The following is a 20,890-nucleotide window of genomic DNA, read 5'->3' as shown; positions in this document are numbered from 1 at the left end:
GTGAAGGGATCCTGTGTGAAGTAGAGAAAAACTTGGGAATGGTTTCGAAAGGGTTTTTTTTTCCCTTGGTTATAAGGAAAGAGGTTTGCTAAAGCACTCCCTACAAAATACAGATAATAGAGTTGCTGAATAAGTGCTTCAGTCACAAGGTGATTCCCAGGAGTTGTTCTAGTCATATTGTTCCACATTGTAATTATGACTCAAAAATATTTGCTTCTCAGGAAAGAATACAGCAGGTAAGGACTGTCATAAGGAAGCTTATAGAGTGAAAGGTACTAAAATAATTTCCTGACCATTATTCATTGAATTGTCATATCTCATTCAACATTCACAAGACCAATAACCTTGCTAAGTTTTCTTTTCCCTTTTTCTATGCCAGCTATATTGGCTTTCTCCCATAAGGGACACAAGATTTCTTTATTCATGTTCTTTCGTCCAAGGGAAATGCTTCCTCCCTGTGAAAATTTCCCATATCTGCTTCTTGAAATTGTGCTCTACCTCCAAATTTTACTCCAAATTTTACCTCCAAATTGTACTCAACTGCCATCTCTTGGTAGAAGTCTTCCTCAAACCCTTAGTCAGAATTTCTCCCCCTTTCTATAGCATTCTTTTTTATTTGTTAATAGCTCTTAGCACCTACTTCGTGTCATTGTATATCTGCTGTACTTGAAAGCAGGAACCTCCTTTTTAAGACTTGTTCATCTTTGCATTCCTTAAAATATCTTGGTCAACATGACAAATGAACATCTGTTTTATCTACAGGAGCACTTTATACATATTTGTTGAATAGATTTTTATAGGTCAACTGAATTTTAAATCTGGTTTTCTTTTTTATCTTGTCAAAAAAATGTTAAAACTCTGACTTAGGTATGTTTGATTACTTAATTTCTTCTCTTTTAGTAGTAGACCTGCAATTTTAGAACATGTTCGTTTCTTCCTCTAGTTGTCAAAGACTTAAATCTTGGGATCCTATGCATATGTTTTGTACCAAAGGAAAATTTCCAACTTGTCTGATAGGAAAGTGAACTGGGCTTGGCATGTGTTTACCCAGATTGCAGAGTAGGAACTTCTTGGAAAGAGAATTAGTGTAACAGGTTTCAAGGAGGAGCCATTTCTTCGTAAGACAAAAGCTTCAGCTTAAACAGTCAACTTCCTTCTTTAATTTGGTAACTTTATTTTTTCCCCATTAAGTTGACTGCTAAAAAAACCCCGAAAAACAAAGGATTAGAATGTGTTGTGACTTGCAATGTGTCAGGCACTGCATTGAGGACTTTTCCAGCATTATCTCATTTAATCCTCATAACAAATATGATGTAGGTAGTATTATTAAGCTCCTTTACCCAGATGATTAGACTGTGCTGAAGAGTGTGCCCAAGGTTACAGAGTAACGTGGAACTGGGATTCAAGTCCAGGTCTGTCACAGTCAGAAACCTATCCTCCTAACACCTCCTGCCTTAGGCTCCCAAGCTACCTGAGTACAGTCAAACCTGGGTATCTAGGAGACTGGTTCCAGGACCCCCGTGGATACTAAAATCCTAGGATGCTCATGTCCCTTATATAATAAAATGGTGCATTATTTGCATAAAACCTATGCACATCCTTCTATATACTTCAAATCATCTCTAGATTACTTAAACCTAACACAATGTAAATGCTATGTAAGTAGTTGTGAATACAATGTAGATGCTATGTAAATAGTTGCTAGGCCCAGGGCAAATTCAAGTTTGGCTTTTTGGAACTTTCTGGAATTTTTTAAAAAATATTTTTGATCTGTGGCTGGTCGAATCTACAGAAACGGAACCGTGGATATGGAGGGCTGACTGCACTGTGAAGGGAAGATGGGAGGCTGGGGAAGGCCATTTACCAGTTCTGATTATGTTCACAGACGAATCTTCACCAAGCAAAACGTACTCACACACAGGTTTCACAATATGTAAAAAAATGTTGCCTTTGAAAAAGTCCTGCTGGTTTGGATCATCTTGTGACTCAGATTAAGCGGGGCCTGGGCAGGGCTTAGGTGTAGTCACCATGGATAATGGTTGCGTAACCATTTTGTTCCAATAGCCAGCATCTATGAAGAATGATCTGAATTGTAGCTCCGTGCTTATTTTGGCAGGAAACATTGCCTTGACCCCGGTTGTCTCATCATACTTAGAGATCTCAAGGTTAAGGGATAGATTTCCGCTTTCTTTTTTCATTTATGTATCCAACACATAAGTATTAGGCACCCATTAAGGGCCAGGAACTAATGAACAGTAAATTTGGTAAAACTAATTTGGCTCATAGCTCGAATGAGGCCCCTCTTATAATAAATGTAAATGTGATTCTTTTGTGTCCCCCCCGCACTAAGTTGGTTAGTTTTCTTGCCCATAACATTACAGACATGGCAAGAACATGTTCTCATCAGAGAGCTGCCACCCTCTCTTGTCCTCTTGTCTCATAAGCATAAATGTTTAGAGCCTTCAGTTTTGAGTTCCTTGAGGGGCAGAATGGTGTCTTTTTTCCCCCTCTCCAAAGCCTAATACAGCATCTGGCGTCTGGTCGGTGCTCATTACGTGAATAGACAACAGCAGAGAGAGGCCTCCAGGGCTTGATGTGTTGACTAGAACTCTTGGACCGAAAGACTAGAAAGGGAGAACTTGCGGGGTCTTGGAAAAAGTTGAATTTGGCAACTATAGCTATGTTAGATGTATGAATATGCTATTTAATATAATTTCCTTTTTTAAGAAAAATACAATGCCATTTGCTGTGTTTACTTCTGTGGCTTGTTGGAAGATGCCATTATGCCTTCTGTGGTCAAGTTTGCGATGTAACATGATTGTAGCTAATATTTTTATTTTAGGTCCCGCAAATTTACATAGTGTTTTAGAGATGGAGTTTATATTCCTGAAAAATGTCTTACTTATCACACAGTAAAGCTGAGTGTGGCATGAGTAGGCTAGTGGGGAAACCACGTGGGGAGGGAAGTGAATGCATGTTTATGATGGGATGGCTGAGTTAGTCATAGGGTGAGTGAGGCAAGCGTGAAAGACAGTTACTTAGTAAGGACTGCATTTCGTCTTCATCTCTCCACTACTCCCCTTCTGCTGAGACAGAAGGCATGCGTTGTTTCAGAAAGTCCTTTTAAAACAATTTTTATAGAAGTAATTTTCCTTGTTTCTTCAGCTTTTTAACTGTCCCCCTCCTCCAAATCTGGAATTGACCATGATTTAGGCACAATGGTAAATATAGAGCTAATGACTTCTAATTCTAATTCTCCTCTTATAATAGAAGTAGTAAGAGTAGCAGTAGTAGTAATAATCATAATAAGTAGCAGTAGTAGCAGTAGTAGTAGTAGCAGCAGTAGTGGTAACATCTTTTGGGCTTATGCTATGCTATCTTTGGGTTTTGGGTTTATGCTATGCGCCTGCACTGTGCTGAATTCCTTCCCTATGTGAAGTTGTTTCTTCAGTTTTTAATTGCCCTCCCCCACCAAAAACAAAATCTGGAGCTGAGACAGGATTTGGGCTTAGAGATGAATACAGAACTGGTGATTTTTTAAAATTAATTTATTTAATTTATTTTATTTTTGGCTGTGTTGGGTCTTCATTGCTGCACGGGCTTTCTCTAGTTGCAGCCAGCAGGGGCTACTCTTCGTTGTGGCGCACGGGCTTCTCATTGCGGTGGCTTCTCTTGTTGCGGAGCACAGGCTCTAGGTGTGTAGGCTTCAGTAATTGTGGCACGCGGCCTCAGTAGTTGTGGCTCGTGGGCTCTAGAGCGCAGGCTCAGTAGTTGTGACATACGGGCTTAGTTGCTCCGCGGCATGTGGGATCTTCCCGGACCAGGGCTCGAACCCGTGTCCCCTGCATTGGCAGGTGGATTCTTAACCACTGCGCCACCAGGGAAGCCCACTGGTGACTTTTTGAATCCTAACTCTTATCACCTATCTGCTATGCTGGTGGTAGTAGTAATAATAGGAACAGTAATAAAAATAGTACCAGTTGTAGCCACAACAGTAATGGTAACATCTTTTGGATACATGCTGTGTGCCTGCCCTCTACGAAATACTTTTCATACATTATTTTTTTTATTATATTCTATATATTTTCGATGTTTTAAACGAAAAAATTTAAAACACACTGAAAAGTAAAAAGACAAACGTAATGAATGGCTGTGAATCCATCACCCAGATTTAACAATTATTCATACTTGTCATATTTTCTTAATGTACTTTTTTGGTGAATTTAAACCTGGAGTCAGCTATTTTTCCAAATATTTCTCCAAGTTTTCCTTTAGTGATTAACCATATTTAGAGATGAAATTCTGAGTTCTAGTGTTGGTCACTGTCGCAGAGATGTCACTGTTTCTAGGCTCTTTCAGGGGACAGATTTTAAAAGCCTCAGTTCATATTGATATTTCCAGTTCTAATTAACTTTACAGTTCACTTAAGTTCTTTCATTTTATATTTATTTCCTCTTGCACCGAAAAATCTTGGTTCCTGACAATATTAGCATACATTATTTTATTTAATCCTTTCACAGATGGAAGAGTCCAGGCTTAGAGAAGTTAAAGTCAAACAGCTGACATGGGCAGGGCTGGGCTTGACCCCCAGCCCCAGCTCTCCCAGGCCCATGCTCTTTGCCTCCATGTTACACAAGCATAACGTTCTCAACTGCCTTTTCCGGCCCACATGAAATTCTAAGACTGGATCTCTTGTTTTTTAATTGACATATAGTTGACATATAACGTGGTATAAGTTTAAGGTGTCCACCATGTTGTGTGATACGTTTGTATATTGCAGTACGGTTACCACCATAGCATTATCCACGTAGCTCTACCATGTCACATAATTATCATTTATTTTTGTGGTGGAAATAATTAAGATCTACTCCCTTAGCAACTTGGAAGTTTATGATACATTACCATTGACTATAATCACTCTGCTGTGCATTAGCTCTCCAGGACTTATTTATCTGCTAGTTCCAAGTTTGTACCCTTAATGGATCTCTTTCTTTAAGCTTACGACCTAAAACATAAGCAATTGACTACTGGGTATCTCCACTTCTGTGCCGAGTTACACCTCAAACACACGTTATCTAAAATGAAATTTGCAATCTCCTTACCCCCTTCTGTACCCTAACTACTTCTCCTTGCCCTACCTTTGTCTTGTAAACACTGCCTACTCTAACTTGTAACCTGTCATCCTTGAGTATTCCTCCTTTTTTGTCACTCCTCCCCATCCAAGCCCTTGACGCATCTATTTGCTTATACCTCCTAAACTGAATCTCTCTCAGCAATGCACTTCATTCAGTCCCCACTGCTGCTGGCCTCCAAGTGGAGCCCTCTAGGTGTCTTACCTGGGTCACTGCAGACACATCTGCAGCTGCTCTCCCTGCCTCAGCCTAGCTTCCCCACCGTTCCCAGTCCCACTCGGACTCCCTTATATTCAACCTTAAGTCTTAGCCTGGAAGTTACCTCTTCTGAGAGCCCTTCTCTGAGCCCACCAGTCTGGGTTGGATGTCCTACCTCCTCGTTGTAGCATAGGCAGCCCTGTGTTAGAAAACTCCTTTGTATTCACTGCCACTTAATGAATGAAAAAGTCCTAATTAGTATCAGTCTGATTTTGTACTGGAAAAGCTCTGCATTGGTATTTAGAAAACCTAGAGTTTAGCCCTGTTTTGTCAGTATTATGCGATCTCTTGGAGCTCCCTTTGCAAACAAGAGAGCATTCCATTAGGGCCATTTCAGTGTGTGTTGTCATTTTGTTTTTTGCCTTGGAACTCCATTGTTAAGCTCTCTTCTGGAAGCTGAAGTCAATAAAATGTGAAATCTAAGGGAGGGCGTGGTCCAGAGCTCCCTGTCCTTCCCTCTCAGCTTCTGAAGGGTCCTAGAGATGCGGGCAGCACACTTTGAAAACACTAGCCCAGAGGAACTCTAGGATCTCTTCTAGATCCCATAGACTCTTGTGTCTTAAAGTATTTCTTTAAATTAATTTTCTTAAAGAGAGTTTTCTGTTCTGTGCCATTGTGAGTCTGAAGTTTTAACTAATTTTTAAATTAGGTGAATTTCAAACTTGAAAAGGGAGAAAAACATGAGCATCTGTAATTCTGGGGTGTTTCTTCCTTGCCATCTAATGATTTTTAGACAAATGACTGTGCTAGACCTTTTATAAAGCAAACTCTATAGCCCCTGCCATCTTTTATAGACAAGGGCTTTTGAAATCTACTTGAAAAGAACCGACTAGCACTCTCGCTACTCGGCAATGTGTTCTCATATGGAGTGTCTCATACTCTTCAGCCATAGAGTCTTATGGAAACATCATTAGCCTGCTTTGTGTACTTGTCCGTCTGCAGACAAATGGATAATCAGGAGGCTTCACTACAGTTCCTCACATGAACCTAGATTTATGAGAAAAGCAGTACTCCACAACTTCACTGTCCAGTATGACAGCCACTAGCTGCAGGCGGCTATTGATCACTTTAAATGTGGTTAGTCTGAATTGAGGTGGACCATAAGTATAACATCTATACCAGATCTCAAAGACTTATACTAAAAGAGTGAAAGATCTAATTAATTTTATATTGATCACCTGTTGAAATAATTTTAGATATATTGGTTTAAATAAACTGTTATTAAAATTACTTTCACCTTTTTTTGTGTGTTTTTTTTTTGGCTTCATTGGGTCTTCGTTGCTGCGCGTGGGCTTTCTCTAGTTGCAGCAAGCGGGGGCTACTCTGTTGCAGTGCGTGGGCTTCTCATTACGGTGGCTTCTCTTGTGGAGCACGGACTCTAGGCGCGTGAGCTTCAGTAGTTGTGGCTCATGGGCTCTAGGTGCACAGGCTTCAGTAGTTGCGGCACGCGGACTCAGTGGTGGCTTGCGGACTCAGTGGTGGCTTGCAGGCTCTAGAGCACAGGCTCAGTAGTTGTGGCGCACGGGCTTAGTTGCTCCGTGGCATGTGGGATCTTCCAGGACCAGGGCTCAAACCCATGTCTCCTGCATTGGCAGGCGGATTCTTAACCACTGCACCACCAGGGAAGTCCCCATTTCCCATTTTATTTAATATTTTTTTCCTAATAAGTACCTGATAGACCACAGTTCTTTAGATATTCAGCAAATATTTAGTGATTATCAAACCCTATGCCAGGCACTATTCTAGGCCCTAGAGATGCTTCAGCAGATAAAATGGGACAGTTGGAGTGGACATCCTAGAGACCTACCCAATGCTAAGTTGTAAATTACTGGGCTATTACATGGGCTTCAGCCAAGTGCCTTTTATTTATGATGTATCAAGTTAACCTTTGCCGTGTAAGATATTTTATCTCCTCAAAGGACTTGAGAATTTGCCTTCTTGCTTTCATTATGTTTATTACTTCCTCTCCCAAAAATGATGTGTGTGGTGGGGAGGGAGGGGAGCAGCAACCCGACCCACTGTGTGTTTTCCCTTATTACTTTCTTCCTTAGTCTGCATTCAGCAAGTAATTTTCTCCCACAGGAAACCTAGGCCTGGAAACACTTTCTTAATTGGATGTGACTTTACTGCTGCAATTATAGTGATTTTGGAAGTTAGTTTTAATTAAAATATGAATCCTTACTCTGAAAGACTAAGTAATTTGATACTTAAATATAGGTACACCCAGGTGAGAAATAAATATATCTGAAAAAAAGGTTGCTAAGTTTTTAAGAAGTGTTGTTTTAGTGGTTTTAAATTTGTGGAGGCTTGTACTGCACTTCTCTGGTAGCTTTCATTCATTGGTTTTAATGTTTTATCATCAAGGGTCAGCAATTCCTGACAAGCATGTCACAGAGAGCACTCAGCTTGATGCCACGGCACTCTTCTCCCCCTGCTGATATGGCTCTACTTACCTCTCCTAAGAGCTAGATGCATTGTTACACTTCCCTTCAAAGGAATTTACACAGTATACTTTCCTGCCTGGGCATCTATTGACTCCTGTCTCCACATCCAAGGTAGATGCAGAATGGAACCATATACTATCACTATCAGCATTTGGCCAGCTCTCTTTTATTTTTGGTTTTCCTATTCTCTAAAAGAAATCCATACTATTAATTGGTTGATGTATTAAGTTTCCTACACCTGGAACCATTTGTTTTAAAGAATGAGGAATTGCCTCTTTAGCTTTATCTTTAATAGATTTTCATTTATCTAAAGAGAAGTTATTATTTCTTAAGCTACCTTATAACTTACATGATTCTATCTGAAGAGAAAGTAGAACATCTTGTAAGGCATTTCATCTGAAATGATTTTTCTATCAGTGAATAAGAACTTCAGTTGCTGAATAACTTTTTTTTTTTTGGTGGTACGCGGGCCTCTCACTGTTGTGGCCTCTCCCGTTGTGGAGCTCAGGCTCCAGACGCGCAGGCTCAGCAGCCATGGCTCACGGGTCCAGCCGCTCTGCGTCATGTGGGATCCTCCCGGACCGGGGCACGAACCCGTGTCCCCTGCATCAGCAGGCGGACTCTCAACCACTGTGCCACCAGGGAAGCCCACTGAATAACTTTTAAACATCTTTGCTCTCTACCTGCATTTTTACCCTAATATTGCAATATATTTTTCAGGTTTTCAATTCAAAAACAGCCGAACTACTTAGTCATCATCAAGTGGAAATAAAACAAGAGTTTCCAAGAGAAGGGTATGTTTCCTAATTTAATATGTAAATGTACATCATGTTTATTAGTCCATCTCACCCCACCTGCCCTGTGCTTTTGTAAAGTAAACTTAACCAAACACCCTCCTGAGAAGACGTGAGGGATAGGTATTAGTCAAAAAAAGAAGCAGTAACTTGGTAGCTCAGCAAAAACATGTGGATGATTGACGGCTTAGGAATTCAGTGACAAACGGAAGCGATAATAAAGTAATAAAGCAAAGGAGTATTAGATATCAGAAATTCCACGTTGACTTTGAAATCATTTAGTCCTGTGTGTCCATCATTGCCAAACTGCTGCTTTGCTGATTTGCATGTAAGGGTTTTTTCCTTAAATAAAGATATGTTTTTAAAAAACATTCATATATCTTATCATCCAATACTAAAATCATCCTTTTGGGGAATAATGTTCATATATAGTAATTGTGATATTACTACTTATATATATGTATTATATAGTACATATACATATATTATACAGTATTTTATTTAAAATTTGATATTCATAATACAGCCAGTTTGAAAAACTGTGTGGCAGTTTCTTATAAAATTAATCATACATCTGCAACATTCCACTCTTAGGAATTTATCCAAGAGAAATGAAAGCATATGCCTATAGGAAGACTTATCTACATGAATGTTTATAGTAGCTTTGTTCATACTAGCCCAAACTGGAAACCCCTCAAATGTCTGCCATCAGTAGAACAATAGCAATGAAATACTGTTTGACAGTTTTTCAAAAGTGACCTGATACATGCAATGACATGGCTGAATCTCTTTGATATCCTGGAGAGTGAAAAAAACTGGCCACAAAAGAATACATCCTGCATGGCTCTATCTGAAATTCAAGAAGAGGCTAAACTAATTAGGATGATGGAAATCCAAAAAGTAGTTGCCTGTGGAGTGTGTGATTGACTTGAAAGAGGCATGAAAGAACTTTTCTGGAGCAATGGAAATATTCTATATCTTGACTGGGGTGTTGGTTAGATTAGTATATACATTTGTTAAAACTCAACAAACTGTGCACTTTCAATCTGTTCATTTCATCATAAAATTTACTTCAGTTTAAGAAAGAGAGGGAAAACAGTGTGTTACCAAATTTTCCGTTAAAAATTTTCTCCTATGTTTTAGAGAATTCCTTTGTTTAATAATAAAAGCTATTGATATGTTAGCAGCATTAGAATGACCATCCACAGGCCTGATCCCAGTGCAATTTAGAGAGAGAATAGCTAGACTTGGAGGGACAAAAATTAGAAATATGTGGAAGGAGATTGGGTTTTGGAAAAAGAGAATTTAGAGACAGAACTCAAAGCTCAGGAAAGCCAGGCAGACCTGAGGAAGGCAGAGAAGAAAGGCATTTGGAATTTCCTTGCTACTTCCAGATTCTAGCGTAGGATTCTTTTAACTTGTGTCATTTCTACTTTTGCATAGAAAAAGTATGCCATTTGTTTCTCCCAGGTATTCTTCCTTTTCATTTATTATGAGCCATTCATCCTTCTGAGGTCCTTGTACCTTAACCATAATTGCACTGGGATTGGGTCTGAAAACTGGGACCAGTCACTTGTCTACATGAAATAGTTATTGGAAGGAATGTACATTTTTCCCCTAAATTCTAACAAAACATTTTAGGAAATAAAATGACAAAAGAGATTAGTATACTTATTTGACTTCCTAGAATTTGTTTTGCTTCATAAATAAATAAATACACAGATATATAAGTAAGTAAGTCAGTGTATCAAAAGAATAATATCTATATCTAGTCTGTTTAAAACTGACTAATGACTAGTGAAACATAAAGATAGTATATCAGAATTCATCACACCCACAGAATATAAAGAATTGGGGAACCAGTTTCTTACTGGATTTGAAAAATAATTTAAAAATAGGTAGAATATTTGCTATTTGTGGCCTGGTATTACTTACCTCCTTTCAAATAATTAATTACTATATGAAGAATAATAAAAATGTAAAGTAAATAGGCTCTTCTTTAAATCATTTCTTTAGAATATTGGATATGCTTTGCTTATCTGATTTTCTTCGATTTGTGCAGCCACTCCCTCATAAGTGAACATCTCTAGAGAAATAAATTATATGTGTCTTGCTCTCTTGTGGACTAACCAAATACATTCTTTTGTTTGAAGATGGGTGGAGCAGGACCCTAAGGAAATTCTGCATTCTGTCTATGAGTGTATAGAGAAAACGTGTGAGAAACTTGGACAGCTCAATATTGATATTTCCAACATAAAAGGTATTTTTCATATTTTACTCTATATATGATTATCTCAATTAAATTCATTCATCCAGCACATACTTGAGTGCCCATGCAGTGGCAAGCATTTCTTTGAGAACTGAGGATACAACAATAAACAGGAAGATTAGGTCCCTGTTCTCATGAAGCTTTTATTTTGGTGGGAGTGAGACCAACAGTAAGAGTAGATAAGTACCAGCTAATTTCAGATGCAGATAAGTTCCATACAGAAAGTAAAACCCAGTGATATGCTAGAGTGTGCACAGAGAGGCTTCCTTTAGATTGGAAGGCCAGAGAAGTCCTCTCTGAGGAGGTGACACTTTTGCTGCGGTGTCAAAGGCCAAAAGGGGCCAGCCATGCAAATATCTGGGGGGAAAATGTTAGAGGAAAAGAAAGCAACACATGCAAAGGGCCTGAGGTGGGAATAATTTTGGCCCATTCCTGGATCAGAAAGAAGGCCAGCATGTCAAAAATACAGTGGAAGAAGGGTGACAGGTGAGGTTGGGTGGGTAAGGGGTTTCAGAAGGAACTGAAATCTGAGAAGTGGACGGGGCCTTGTCGGCCACAGTTAGGAGTTTGGATGTTATTCTTAGTATCACACGGAGCCATGAGAAGACTTTAAGCAAGGCCATAGGGGATGACAGGATCTGACTTGCAGTTTAAAAACAACTTCCTGACTGCTGTACGGAACACTGTGGAGAGTGAACAGTAAAGGCGTAAGTGTGGACACAAGGAGACCAGTGTGGAGGCCGCCGTGGAAGTCCTGAGAGAGAGGACGATGACTTGATTGACAGTGGTAGCAGTGGAGGTGGGGAGAAAGGGCCAGAGCTTGCTGATGGATTGGATGTCAGGGTAGCAGAGAGAGTAGTGGGGTGGGGGAAAGAGATGGGTCACAGATGAGGCTTGGGGTTTTTGCTGGAGCTCCTGGATGGACAGGGATACCCTTTACTGGGGAGAGAAAGACTAGAATAGGGAACAGCTTGGGGAGGGGGGAGGTTGTTTGAAATCAAAGCACTTCACTTTTGAAATCTCCCTTAAATAATTGTCTGAGAGTGTTAGGTTATTACAAGTATCTCCCTTTAATTCCTAGTAGTTTTAATAGAATATCTACCTGAGTTTGGCTTTGCATCATTCATAAGGGAGAAAAAAAATAACCCAGTCATCTAAAATTGATATGCTACTAGTGTAAAGGGTGGAAGCATAATACGGTAATTGCCATCTCCTTAGAGTTTAAATTTTTCAAGCTCACCATTCAAGGGCTACTTTTTTTTTCTTTCTTAGGTAGTTTGACTCTAGATACGGGGAACCATCAGTTGGTGCTGGTGGTTCCTTAATTCATGTCATCTTGGCTCTGAAATTTACCAGCACTCCTGAGTTGAAACACTGATTTTTTTTCAGACTTTCCCTTATTTGTATAAATAAAACTCACTTTAAAAAAGGCTAAGTATAATCAAAACCAGTCATTCAGCAAACTCAGAGTGCCTACGATGTGCTAAGTGTGCTAGGGAAACAGTGGAGCACAAATAGGGTCGTGCCGCTGTCCAATGGGGGAAACATGTTAATCCAATCACAGATTAATGGAAAAATGTAACAGTGATATTTCTGTTACTGCAGATTTTTACAAGAAATACCCATGTACGATTTGATATTTTGTTAACAGTTTTTTAATATCCTACCTTCATTTTATCCCTACATCTAAGTGAAGTACTTCAAACTTCTTTTACAGTTGCATTCACCAAGTTTTAGATGAGTCCTCTGTCAAAGTGATTGTTGGTCAATTTCCTTGAACTGTCCTCACAGCTTTCATGGTCTAAACAGTGTAAACGTGTAAGAGGCATTCAGTAGCACACTCTGTTGTCGAAATATCCATTACCAGTGATGTAAATAATCTAGGTGGCGGAATGCCATGTTCACGATGTAGATTCCAGAGCCATTGGCCATGATTTTGACCTCATTCTACCTCCCTTTCAGGTGAGGTAGGCTGCGGCATGTTGGCCTTCTAGACCCACTCAGGTGGCATTCTTTTTTCTCTTGTTTTTGTGGTGTTCGTGAAGATGACTCATAACCCCAGTCCAGGTCACTTGTCTTCCACTTGCACTGTCTGTAAGAATACTGAGCACACAGCTCTCTGCTCTACGCTCCTCTGTGTCTAGCCAGTGTGAAACCCATACCTGAACCAAAGTGACCCAGCACTTCCTTCTCAACAACTACCAGCCTATGGCCAAGGAAGAGAACGTTCCACAAGCCCCTCCATACCGGGCCAGTTGTGTTAAAAAATTTTTTTCCCAGGTAATTTATTGAATTGGCACTGTCAAGGGCCAAGCTTTTGCTTGCCTATATAGAGCTCTAGGTCACAGAACCCTAATGCTGTAAAGGATCTTCCATCACTTAGACCTAGCTGCAAATGAGAGAACAGGGACCCTTTGCAGGTCGTGTAGCTATTTAGTGGTGGTATAACATGAAAGCACAACTGCCCTGTCTCCTGGTCCAGTGCTTTCTTTCCTGAGCCACACTGATAATAACCTCAAAAACCACTTGAGTTTTTGGTTCCAAAGTGGCAAAGAAATGAGTTTTTTCCAGCTAAAGGGTGATTCATTTATCATCTTACCTGGTAATCATTGAGTTCATCATAGCTGGTTGTATTTCTTTGGCAAACTCCAGTTTCATTGGTTTTAGTTGTCCTCATCTGCCAAAGTTTGTTGATTTCAGGTCCCTATAAACAATGTCTCCATAATTAAAGTTCACTTTCCAGTTTAACAGCTCACTTGAGCCCAAGACAAGTAAATAGGCTGCTTCTTTCCATCTTGGCTTAGAGAGCTGGGCCGCTCTGTTTGCCTGTCCCTGGACTGAAGGAAATACAAACTATAAAGAGTTACAATACCACATAGTCTCATTCGTCCTCCCTCATGAGATCCAAGCAAAATACAACATACACTGTTACAAAGTTGAGAACATCAAGTCCTCAGTGATTAGGTTAGATAGTAGTTCTCACACCCTTAGAGGACAGGGAAGCCCGCACACCCAGTGCCTCGCCCTAGCCAACACATCCACCCACCTTTCCTTCGCCTCTGAGACTTGGCCTCTCAGAAAGGCACTCTTTGTCCTAAAGGGCTTCCCAGCAATGGCCATATCTCCCTTGCAAGTGGTATAACTTGCCACAGGCACACGTCTGCCAGACATGGAAGCTTTCTACCTCTTCCCAATGGCGCTTTTAGTAGCCCCAGAGCCTTCCTCTGGGGCTGTCATTGTTTTGCTATGTGCGTTTATTGGGTGGTTGTTGTTGTTTTCTCCAGAAATGTGTTCCAATTAGAAATTATAATTTTATTTTTAAATAAGGGTGCATGTCATCTATAATTCCACCAAGACAACAATGATAACATTCTGGGGTATTTCCAAAGGCTTTTTTCGAAGTAAATTTTCTTAACTGCGATTATAACTTTTCACAGGCAATATTAAGCAAAATTTAACCAGATTTTGAATATAGCATTTAACTAGTTAATTGTACTAGTGACACTCAGTTTTGAGGGAAAAAAAATCCCCTGAAAAAGAATATATGGATGAAGCATGGACCTGCTAGATACGAGAGTAATGCGTTAGGTTTTATATTGTCCAGTGATTTTAGTATCTCTAGCTAAAAGACTTGCACGTCACATTCATTTGCTCTTATGGTAGGTGAACTAGGGTGGAGGATTATAAAACCTAAACATGTTATTCTGAAAAAGAAGGAATTAAAATTAGGAACTATTAAGAGAAGCACATGTGCTGGGATTAGCAGTCAGAAAAGTTTTCTTTAAGAAACAGAAAAATATAGAGGATTTTAGGGTAAAAATGCCAAGAAATTAGCACAATTAGAAGTTCAGAGGCAATGCGTAAGGCCTGTGTCGGGAGAAACTGGTACTAGACTTGTTTGTGGCTGGAAGAGAATCCTGAGAAGCTGGTTCACTGGACTTCGATTGTTTGCAAGAAAAGCAATTTTGCTTGGCATGAAGGAACCAAATTAAGATAGAGGGGAAAGAAGAAGCGGTTAGAATGAAACGCGTGACTAATGAATCAGATCGAAATAGCTCTAGATAATGTTCTGAATACCAGTTAGAATGAGCCAATAAAGAAAGGTAGCGTGAAGGGCATAGAATAGAAACTCCAGGCTTGGGACTTCCCTGGTGGCTTAGGGGTTAAGAATCCGCCTGCCAATGCAGGGGACATGGGTTCGAGCCCTGGTCTGGGAAGATCCCACATGCCGCGGAGCAACTAAGCCCGCGAGCCACAACTACTGAGCCCACATGCCACAACTACTGAAGCCCGTGCGCCTAGAGCCCGTGCTCCACAACAAGAGCAGCCACCGCAATGAGAAGCCCGCACACCGCAACGAAGAGTAACCCCCGCTCGCCGCAACTAGAGAAAGCCTGCGGGCAGCAGCGAAGACCCAACGCAGCCAAAAGTAAATAAATAAAATAAATAAATTTATATATAAAAAAAAGAAACTCCAGGATGGCAACTAAGGAAGCAGCCAGCTAGTTAATGGGAAATTAATGCAGTGGGGAAGAATAGGAGAGTTTAGTAGACCATGAATTCATTGTGAGCCCTCATTGTAAAGTTGTCACATATCACGTTCACAATACTCCACCTTAACAACCATTGCCAAGGTCCCGCCGAGGTCTCTGGCCTCTGCTGTGCCCACAGTGCTGCTGCGGAATTCCTTTATGTGTCCCACTTAGCTCAGTCCCATTCTTTGCAACTGGTACTCCAGCCTCTGTGTAACAATGATGACAATGAATGGCAGCAATAAGTGACATTTATGGAGTGGTTACTATGTCCCAGGCACTGTTTTAATATGCATTAACTTAGGTTTTCCTTTTTGTAACCCTGTAAGATGGGAACTTTTATCATCTCCATTTTACAGAAGATAAAACTGAGACCCAGGATCATGCTGCTAGGAAGCAGAAGAGTTGGAATTTGAACCCCAGCAGTCTGGCTTCAGAGCCTGAGCTCTATTGAATAGCACCCAAGCTTCACAGTCCCTGCTTTCACAGATAACCTTGCGCTCTACTTCACAGAGAAAATTGAGGCTCTGGGGTCTAAATTCCTCAACTTCCTGTCCCAGTACTTCATGTCTGGATCTCTTGCCCCCTTCCCTCCATTACAAGGGAAGCAATAGCCTTCCGCCCTACTGAGGCTCCTCCCTCCACCTGTGTATTAATCCCATCCCCTCCTGTCACTACAACAATCAGGACCGTGTCCCATTCATTTCCAGACCCCTTTCCCCCCACATTCTCCTTTCTCTTCCTTTATTCCTACAGACCTTTTGGCCTTCTATTTTATAAAAAACACCCTCAAATCTCTTCCTTTTACCCTATGCCTCTAGGTTTCCTGGTAGTAGAATCTCATTCATCTTTATACCTCTAGAAAAGGTGTTAAATAAAGTAAGTATATTTGCATTGGATAAAGATTATTTAGAACAAGGGAGCTAGCTGCTGGTCCCCTTCAGCTCTCTGTTGGTCAGAACATTCCTAGTATGTCTTATTCTGGGTGTACAGCTTGAGTAATTTGGACAGTTAGTTGCATGTTCCTAGGAGAGGTGGTGAAGGGACTTTAAACCATGCCCTATGGAGGTGGGGCAGTGGAAGGAAATTGGGCTGTTTAGCCTAGACAGGGGAAGAGAAGCCTGGAGGGACAGAATAGCTGCTTCAAGTGTGAAAGACTGACATGTGGAAGAAGGATTCACCTTATTCTTTGTATCTCCAAAGAATGTAACAAAGATCTATAGGTGGAAGCAATGAGGAAACGAATTGTTTTTAAATAGCAAAGCTGTACAGTAGAGATTTGTTTGCCTGGAGAGAGGTAGTGAGTATCTTGTCACTAGAAGTGCCGCCTGAATGGTCATGTAACAGGCAATTCCAGAGATTTGAGCATAAGGTGGGTTGATTATATAGCCTTTAAGGTCTGTCCTAATCTTAAATTGTGGAAAAGCTCCATCCTTTAGCCCAGTGTGTGCAACTCTGCACAGGAGAATCACCTGGGGAGTATTAAGAAAAAATACCAATGCTCAGATGCTACCCCAGGTAGTTAAATCAGAAGATTTGGGTCAGGCCCTGGGCACCGGTATTTTTTAAAAGCTCTGCAGTTGATTCTAATGTACAACCAAGTCTGAGAACCTCCAATTTAGCTGAATCAAGCCGAACTGAGTAAGACGGTATGGAATAGTATTTTACTTATAGTAACTTACTGTAACTATAGCCCTTGAGTTGTATATAGGTTAGTATAATGTAATTGCCATCACATACTGTACTTATGCCTGATTCAAACTCTATGTCTTTTGTTTGTTTGTTTTTTTGGTTGCGCTGGGTCTTAGTTGTGGCTCACGGGCTCCTTAGTTGTGGCTTGCCAGCTCCTTAGTTGTGGCACATGGGCTCCATAGTTGTGGCATGCGAACTCTTAGTTGTGGCATGCATGTGGGATCTAGTTCCCTGACCAGGGATCGAACCCAGATCCCCAGCATTGGAAGCGTGGAGTCTTAGCCACTCTGCCACCAGGGGAGTCCCTCAAACTCTATGTCTTGTAACATATTATTAAAATACATGAAGAAAACTGAATTTCTAACTAAGCATAATATGAGTTTGCCCAGCATGAAGGATTTTATCTGTGACTATTTTCTCAAAATACAGGCATGTGTGCACACACACACACGGAGGGAAATTTCTTGTGGCAGTTAGTAAATAAACGAATGAGGTTATTGTTGGTCTCCGCAGCATGATAAATTGGGTATCGTAAAGTTGGGAAGTTATTGCATTCCCTATTTATAAGGCAACCTGCGAGTCTTTTATTTGGCTATTGATCTGGGTCCATGTTATGGTGTGCTGGTAGTGAAGCAGGGAGAAGTCTGTAGAAAGAAAAAGAAGTAGTTGACATTGGTGGTTCGCTTTTCCTGGGCCAGTCAAAGAAAATCAACTCAGTACCACCACAGACGTTCCAAATGTTTTTCTTCAAATTTTTATGTTTAGTTGTGCCTGTAAAAAAAAAAAAAAAGTGAGAACTTTGCTCAGATTTCTGCTTTTTTTTTTAATCCTTTCTGTTTAACTTTCTCTTTAAAGCTATTGGTGTCAGTAACCAGAGGGAAACCACTGTAGTCTGGGACAAGTTAACTGGAGAGCCTCTCTACAATGCTGTGGGTAAGCTCTTGTGCATGGATGTCAAACTCAAGGCCTTTCTCCACTTGCAGGAGTTGTCATACTAAAACATCTGGCTAACAAAGCATGTAGTCATGTTCCCTATAATCTCATGGGTTGAGCTGAAGAGTCCTCTAAGAAATGAGTTGTTATATATTTACCATTTTCAGATAGTTATTCCCAATTTGAATTAACTCTTTCCTATGCTTGCCCCTTCCTGATAATTTGCATTATACAAATGAGTCATTGTTACCAGAACTTTTTATAATCCCTGCTGTTTCTGACACCTGAAAGGGATCTCACCTCCTCTTCCCCTCAAAAATCAAGATTACAGATGTCCCCATTCCCTTCTCTACCTTTCCATAAAGTACTTGTATACTTGTTCTTCCCATCTAGAAATTTGAATCGACTCTTTTGAGCTTATGAAAATAAAATGTCAAAATTTTAGCTCCTTCTGCTACAAACTTGGCGATTTCAGCAGGGGTTCAAAAGCTCAATCTCAAATATACCACCGTTAGGTATCACATCTTATTAAATGTAAATAACCATGGGTATATTTTAGCCTCACTCTTAGTAGCACATGACAGTTGAGCACTGAATGACACTGTCACTTGCTAAAAGGAAAGTTTTGTTCTAAATATACAGTCGCTAAAAGGCGTTATTCTGTCGCAAATAGCAAAGCACAATTTTTTAGTCAATAAAGTAACAGGTTGTGGGTTGGACAGTGGAGGCAGAAGTTGTCAGAGATGGGATGATTTTTAGAGTGAGCTCTTTTTACTTTACAGTTACTTTAGTAATATATTTAGTTACTTTAGTATTGATTGGAAAAAAGTGATATTCAAGCAGAAAATGTACTAACAAGGTGCCTTGTAAGAGTAGTGTGAATTCCTTTGGAAATAATCTTTATAAAAAATGAAGGTCTTTAATGTTATTGTGTTATAAGAAAGCATTTAGTATGTCTTCTGTATCTGTGATAAAAAATTCAAGATGCAAAAAAGGTCAAAGAATTGCAACCAAAGGTTCTCTTACACAAAAGTACCTCTTTTAAAGCTTTATTTTGTTCTCATTCTCATGAGCAGCGCATTTTGAATATAAGCAGGGTATTACAATTTTAATGGCTAGTATCTAGGAGAGTATTCTTTCACAGACCAATGTTAGCCAACTTCTTATACTTGTTAAGGTTTTACTTTTTGTTTTCCCCCTCATGAAAGGAAGGGCCTACTCACAGGAACCAGAAAGTTTCTGTTAAACTCTAAACTTGGAATTGTAAAAATGCAGCTTTGGACTTTGAGTTATCATTTTAAAATAATGCAACTAGGTTAGCTGAAGTTATGCATAAGTGAAAGATGTCAGTAAATATTTTACTAGAAAAACTTTTTGAGATGTGCTTATTTACTCATTCCTTTTTCTTCTACACTTTTTAGTTTTCTATTTAAAAATATATCAGGTATTCAAAACAGAATGACTGAAAACCAAAAGAAACAACTGACATTAGAAGCAGACCAATAAGAAATCCTGATATTAGAGTTATCAGACTTTAAAATAACCATCATCTACATGTTCAAGGAATTCATTGAGATGAGTGATAATCTTAGCAAAGAAATGGAAATTTAAAGATCGAAATTCTAGGACTGTATTAAACTCAGTTGATGAGTTTTACATCGTATTAGACACAGCTGAGTTACTGAACTGGAAGAGAGATCAGAAGTAAATATCTAGACTAAAGCACAGAGAGACAAAGGTTTAGAAAATACAGAAAAGAATCTAAGAGAAATATGGGGTAAGGTAAGAAGGTCCAACATATTTGTAATTGGAGACCCAAACGAAAAGGAAAGAGAGATAGATGATAAAAGTTTTTCAAAACTGTTGAAAGATATCACGCCACAAATTCAAGAAACGCTATGATTCCCCAGGCAAGATAAATACACATAAAGCCGTATACAAACATATGCTGAGACCTGAAGATAAAAAGAAGGATTTTAAAGTAGCCAGAGGATATGACCTTCAAGAGACCAACACTAAAACTTTCAGCTGATTTCTCAAAGAAACAGAGTACAATGGAACGAAATCTTTAAAGTGCTAAAAGACAATAACGTGAACCTAGAATTCTATATTTAGTGAAAATATCCTTAAGAAATGAAGGTGAAATATAAAGGCAAAGACAAACAGGGACTTATAGGAATCATTACAAGCAAACCCCGACTAAAAGAAAAACTAAATAATGTTTTTCTGGAGTTACGAAAAGAAGATGGTGGAAGAATAAGACACGGAGATCAACTTCCTCCCCACAGATACACCAGAACTACATCTACACGTGGAACAACTCCTACAGAACACCTACTGAACGCTGGCAGAAGACCTCAGACCTCCCAAAAGGCAAGAAAGTCCCCACCCCTACCTGGGTAGGGCAAAAGAAAAAAGAATAAACAGAGACAAAAGGATAGGGACGGGACCTGCACCAGTGGGAGGGAGCTGTGAAGGAGGAAAGGTTTCCACCCACTGGGAAGCCCCTTCACGGGTGGAGACTGCAGGTGGCGGAGGGGGAAGCTTCAGAGCCGCGGAGGAGAGGACAGCAACAGGGGTGCGGAGGGCAAAGCGGGGAGAGATCCCCGCACAGAGGATCGGTGCCGACCGGCACTCACCAGCCCGAGACGGTTGTCTGCTCACCCGCCGGGGCGGGCGGGGCTGGGAGCTGAGGCTCGGGCTTCGGTCGGAGGGCAGGGAGAGGACTGGGGTTGGCGGCATGAACACAGCCTGCAGGGGGTTAGTGCACCACGGCTAGCCGGCAGGGAGTCCGGGGAAAAGTCTGGACCTGCCGAAGAGGCAAGAGACTTTTTCT

At 40.3% G+C, this 20,890-nt stretch overlaps 1 protein-coding gene across 11 annotated transcripts in view; it reads left to right on the top strand.

Moving 5' to 3' along the window:
• The window catches only part of GK (glycerol kinase), a 76,891-nt gene that overhangs the window by 2,684 nt on the left and 53,317 nt on the right, over positions 1–20,890 (top strand). For all 11 annotated transcript variants that reach the window (XR_004524385.2, XR_012329278.1, XM_073799273.1 and 8 more), the window contains exons 2-4: positions 8,555–8,628; positions 10,782–10,888; positions 17,977–18,054. Coding sequence is in view for 9 of the 11 variants with exons in the window: in XM_073799273.1 (XP_073655374.1) it covers positions 8,555–8,628; positions 10,782–10,888; positions 17,977–18,054 (259 nt within the window). In the remaining 2 variants the exon portion in view is untranslated. The remainder of the gene's footprint in view (positions 1–8,554; positions 8,629–10,781; positions 10,889–17,976; positions 18,055–20,890) is intronic.

The sequence above is a fragment of the Tursiops truncatus genome, chromosome X (genome assembly GCF_011762595.2).
Source record: "Tursiops truncatus isolate mTurTru1 chromosome X, mTurTru1.mat.Y, whole genome shotgun sequence".
In the NCBI taxonomy this organism is placed as follows: domain Eukaryota; kingdom Metazoa; phylum Chordata; class Mammalia; order Artiodactyla; family Delphinidae; genus Tursiops; species Tursiops truncatus.
This window is presented reverse-complemented; position numbering and strand designations above follow the sequence as displayed.